The sequence below is a fragment of the Vigna umbellata genome, chromosome 2 (assembly GCF_029865625.1).
Source record: "Vigna umbellata cultivar VRB3 chromosome 2, Vumbellata_1.0, whole genome shotgun sequence".
Classification (NCBI taxonomy): domain Eukaryota; kingdom Viridiplantae; phylum Streptophyta; class Magnoliopsida; order Fabales; family Fabaceae; genus Vigna; species Vigna umbellata.
In genome coordinates this window covers 40158514-40163784 of record NC_142166.1, presented here as the reverse complement: position 1 = coordinate 40163784, position 5271 = coordinate 40158514, and the positions used below count along the sequence as shown (strand labels likewise).

The 5271-nt window shown below is 35.2% G+C and overlaps 1 protein-coding gene across 1 annotated transcript; it reads right to left on the bottom strand.

The window, feature by feature from the left end:
- Nucleotides 1-2084: 2084 nt before the first annotated feature.
- LOC124823120 (two-component response regulator ARR17-like) lies at nucleotides 2085-5060 on the bottom strand. The gene is made up of 5 exons (XM_047295255.2): nucleotides 4561-5060; nucleotides 4289-4416; nucleotides 3173-3250; nucleotides 2719-2786; nucleotides 2085-2491 (listed from the first exon to the last, which is right to left on the bottom strand). Exons 1-5 carry the CDS (start codon nucleotides 4715-4717, stop codon nucleotides 2227-2229), a joined length of 696 nt encoding a protein of 231 aa, XP_047151211.1. The 5' UTR covers nucleotides 4718-5060; the 3' UTR covers nucleotides 2085-2226.
- Nucleotides 5061-5271: the final 211 nt, after the last annotated feature.

The window sequence follows — 5271 nt, the reverse complement described above, 5'->3', positions numbered from 1 at the left end:
AAGTACTTCGTTTTTCGTAGACAGTTGGGTCAAGGAGATGAACCTTTGCTTCGACATACTCCTTGGAGAGAAGGACCACGAAGTTGAAGGTCTCAAATGTGAACTGAAAAGTCTTGTTGTGCAGTTCTAGAATGAGATGAAGCTTCAAGAAGAAGGGAAGAAGCTTTTGAAAGGTGAAAAGTTGTTGTTGTAGTAACAAAGAGACGTTTGAGATTTGAAAATAGAACGAGATTTGACGCTGCAGAGCTCTCGAGAATCACGTGCGGTAACTGAAACGTTGAAGTAGGAGATCGTAGCAGTGAAGAAGTGTTCATCTGAGGTTGTTGGTGGTGGTCCTATGTTGTCTTCTGGGGATGATGATGTGAAGGTTTATAGTGGGGTGAAAAATCATGTGATTGAACCGTCACTTATTAGGGGACCCTAAAGTCATTCTCGATCCTTATAAGCACAATTTGAAAGTGGAAATGGACTCAATTGAGGGATGTTTCTGTTTGTGTTTATCAATCTTCACATATTGAAGTTGAAGACGTTTCTTCATTCCCGGCGAAGGATGAGGATTACCAAATCCCAAAAATGAAGTTCTAGAAATCTCTACGTGGTGAAAGTGAACAACCGTCACTGTTGGGAATATATACTTGGATTGAAAGACCTTGTAGGACAGTAGTTGAGGCAGCAGTTGAATCATGTAGGAATGTTGGAGTGAAGATCAAGATGATCATAGGAGATAATGTGCACAGTTAAAAATAAGTCGACCATGAAACCAATTGTTACTATTACTGAAAGGAGCAAGTTTGATCTGGGTTAATGCAAGAAGAAAGATGAAGTAAGACAAAATTTAAGTTTTTGGAATAATTTTGTAGGAATAAACTTTAATTTAAGAGTTATTAATTATTGAGAGTGGTAGTGATTATTGCATTATGAAAACAAGAGTCAAGAAATTACTATGCTATATTTTATAATAATTAAAGTATTTAATTTGTAATAATTGAGAACATCATGATTCATAAATGAAAGACGTAATATTAGTCCTCTGGACTGTAAGTCCTCTGAGATGGTACGTTAAATTGGTAAACTGCATTTTTATCAGGAAATTATAAAAAGATCGTGTCAATTCATCGTCTTATATAAGTTCGTTTTACAGTGACGACTTTATGTGATTATTGTACATTCAGACCTTGTTGAATAACAAAGAAAACTGAGATATATTTTACGCATGAAAATGTCCCATCAGTATTTCAAATCTAGTTCGAAAAAGTAACATTATATTATTTGTAGACAAACCTTACAAAATAAAAGTAATAAACAGCATCCCATGGTAAAAGCCTATGATTTGTTTCAGCGTACAACAGCATTAAGAAAAAGTTGATGATACATGCATTGCAACTCAGAAAAGAAAAACAGTGGAAAGCACGTGGTTCATGAAATACCCCACACACACCATTTTGTCAGTGTAAACACTGATTTTTCTCTTTGCCTGCAAACTAGTTCAGTTTTACCGTCTATTGCGTATGTCCAAAGCAAGAGCCTTTAACTTGTAATCAAGAGCTTAGTTTATGCAGTAGACACAAGGATTTTCAAAGACCCCACTCAGCCACTCACCTGTGTTTCATTTCCTTTATCTTATAAACTATAATTTTGCCAAATAGAACTAAATCACTTATGATATGATCTACGGACTAATTTATGCTTCAACTTTTCCTTCTTCAACACGAAGATGTAAGTTAGAGATTTCACTAGTTATATATCTTATAAGGGAGTTAAAGAGCCATGCAAAATGTTCCTTCTGGTCAGTCAAAATTGTTTGAAAGTGATTAAATTGGAAAGTGGTATGTTTTAAGTGTAATATACATTACTTTAATCTTATAAATCCGATAACCGTTTTTAAGATAAAATTTCCATTCATTTATATCAATAAATAATGTATAATTTTCAACATATCTCCTCTTATAAAAACATATACGTTTTGATACGAGATTAGATATTAATTAAAGATGAACGATTATATAATAACAAATAAAACAATAAACCCAACCAACAACTTTTTGTTAACAGAACTTTTAACCTATATTATATTAAGAAATGAATTTTAACTCAAACTCAATTTTATAAGACATTAACACTCACTGGGAATTCATTAAGCTTAGATTTGAGGAGATAGCCATAATTAGAATCATAGTCATAAACTATATCAGGTATGCACCAAACACTCTCTGTAGTGTTGTTTTCTTACACCACAGCCAACTCCTTCATTTTGGGTCTTGATCTCTCCTGATGAGAGTCCGGAGATATGGCCTTCCTTTTGCTAATACTGTTACTGTTATGGTTACTAATGTTAATGATGACATTCTCATTCTCCGAATCTATGCAACTGTTAGCAGATTCTTTTTCACAAGAGTTTTCAAGGGATTTCAGAAAGTATGACTGAAGCTTGTCCAAATCTGATAACTGAAGAGGCTTCAGCAGAAACTCTTCTGCCCCTCCTTCCAAGCACCTATCAACAATGTCATAAATTTCTCAATTACATAAACTATTATGCCATTAGTATCAGTGACAAAAAAAAATCCGTTTCCTTGATGAAGTGGGTGTGTTTTAATGTCACAAAGTGATGTTTTTTAAGGACTGCAGTGCAGCTAATTATGGTAAATCTAAAAAGATCGGTTTTAAAAATTGCAAAAAAGAGTTAACTCAAATTCCACAAATGAAGCAAGAAAAACTCACATGCTGATTCTGGAAGGTACATTTTCTGATGACATAATCACGACGGGAACATCTTTCCAAGAAGATCCCTGCAGCGGTAAGCAATGTCAAAACAAGAAAGAAAGGAAAACAAAAAGAAGGACCAAATTAAAGAAAAGGGAAAAAAAAAAGTGAAAGCAAACTTAGATCCTGAGATCTGTAACTTTTCCTTTTTCTTTTATCTTTCTTTTTACTGAAAACTACATTATCACACACTGGCTATATCTGTATGCAATGGTGAATAAAAAGATGAGCAAGTTGAAGAAGCAATGTGTATTGGAAATATTTATGATGGGATTAAAAATTATTGTAAGTGTTGATTGAAGGAGAAGGGAATGTTTGGAATCTTTTAGAGAGTGTGAGTACATGCTATTGAAGCTAAAAAAGACAGAGGGAATTTCGGGAAGGTGTCGGGGAATAAGAGTTGTGTGTTGACCTTGACTCGTTTGAGTAAATCATAGCCACTCATCCCAGGCATGCAATAGTCTGTCATGATCAAATTCACTTTGATTCCCTGAAATTCAAAAGATGCAACAGAAAGTACAGGTTACTGTTTGCTATTAATATGGAATATCTCTCACCCCACTACACATACGTATTACTGTCACCAAAAATTAAAGAGAGAAATGACCACGATCACCTACCTAGCTAGCTAAGTACCAAAAACCATATTCAATGGTCTTTGCCCAAACCTTTTTGTACCCGTTTTTCTTTTCCAAAAGACACCCTTAACTTAAACAAAAGAAAATAAAAACAACTGATGTAGACAACAGTAGATACGATTCTGGGAGCGTGCCATTCGTGCATCAAAACAACGATTACGCCTACGTACACGCAATAAAAAGCTCTTAACTTTTTCCACAAATTGTATTATTTTTCATGCCATGCTTATGGGATTACAATGCCGTCGGATCTTCAAGAAAACTTCCACAAACAATTATGCAGAACAAAGGTAATAATATTTTGTTATCTTATGCAAATGGATACATAATATGCATGCGCGATCTTATGCAATGGTGGTGAAAGAGAAAAAGAAAGTCACTTTTTATGACTCTTGAGATTAGTCTTAGCCGTCCTAATAAACTCGCCCTTTACGTGATTCCACAGAACTCAATGTTATTTACATTAATAACAATTTCAGAAACTTCCTCCTGCTTAATCACTATATACGTGTACCTTTTGAAGGTAATTTTTGGGGAGAAAATTAATATATCCCCACAGGTCATCTTATGCCCTATTATACATTACTTATGATAATTTATTCTGGCAATTGAATGCTGTTACTTAAGTGGAAGAAAACATGAAAGGAATAACTAATGCTGCATTACAGCGAAAAATGGAAGCCATTTAGAAGTTGTGGCTTGTTTTGAAAACTAGTTTTGTAAGCGAATTAAGTAAGAACATACTTTCTGTGAGGGGAAAGAAAAATGTCCATGGAATGAAATTACAACTCAAATCAAAGGATTGGCTCAAATGTAGTACACAACAAGCACACATGTCTTAAAACCATTGAAGATAAACAAAGAAAAGAACAGACTGAGATTATTATTACCTCTTGCTGCAACGGTTGAGGTGGAGGAGGAGATGATGATTCTAAAGAGGTTGAAGAAGTAGTATCATGAAGGTCATCAACCAACCCGAGATATTTCAAAGCCTTGTCTCCGGAGTCCACGCAGGTGACTGCTTAACAAATAATTAACACAACCATAAACCAAATTAGCAACACTCAACCTGAGAAATAAGAGGGTAATGGTAGCAACATTAGAACGGTAGGGAAGAATTAAAAGAGAAAAAAAAAAGAAAAAGGGTACATATTGTAGGAACCTTTGCATGAAGAACCTCTTAGGAGCCTCTCCAAAAGCTTCCTATCTATGACACTGTCGTCCACTGCCAACACATGAAAATGTTGCTCCTGCGGTTGCGGCTGTTGTTGCAGTTGTTGTTGTTGTAACTGTAGTTTTCTGTTATCCACAAACTCCATATCAGGGTTGAGAATAAGCTTCTGAACACTATCTATATGTTTACTTGCAATATATATAGCTGGTTTAAAATGTATCAGTAATTCGGGGGGGGGGAGAGAGAGAGAGAGAGAGAGAGAGAGAGAGAGAGAGAGAGAGAGAGAATGAATGGGAAGAAGAGGTGGAATGTAATTATCCCTGGTAGCTTTTTGTTTTGATTTTTGATTTATTTTTTTGTTTTGGTATGAGTGGGTGCATGAGAGAAAAAACTGTGGTGGCACAGTGGCATGGATGTGGTGTTGTTTTTGTGTGCGCTTAGCTTCTTCATGGTGAGATCTTCTCCCTAGATTCTCTCTACCACTTTGGTACAACCACCACACATACATAAGCTTTCTCTCTCTTTCCCCTTTCAATTAGATTTTATTTGATTGCTGAGGAAAAACCCAAGATCTTTGTTCCCATTCGGTCATCATGATGATGGAAACAAGGTTGAAATTTTGGGTCAGGATACCATTGCCTTTCAAAATTAAACCAACCCTTCTTTCCTAACTAATTAAACCGCTTTTACTTTCTTATT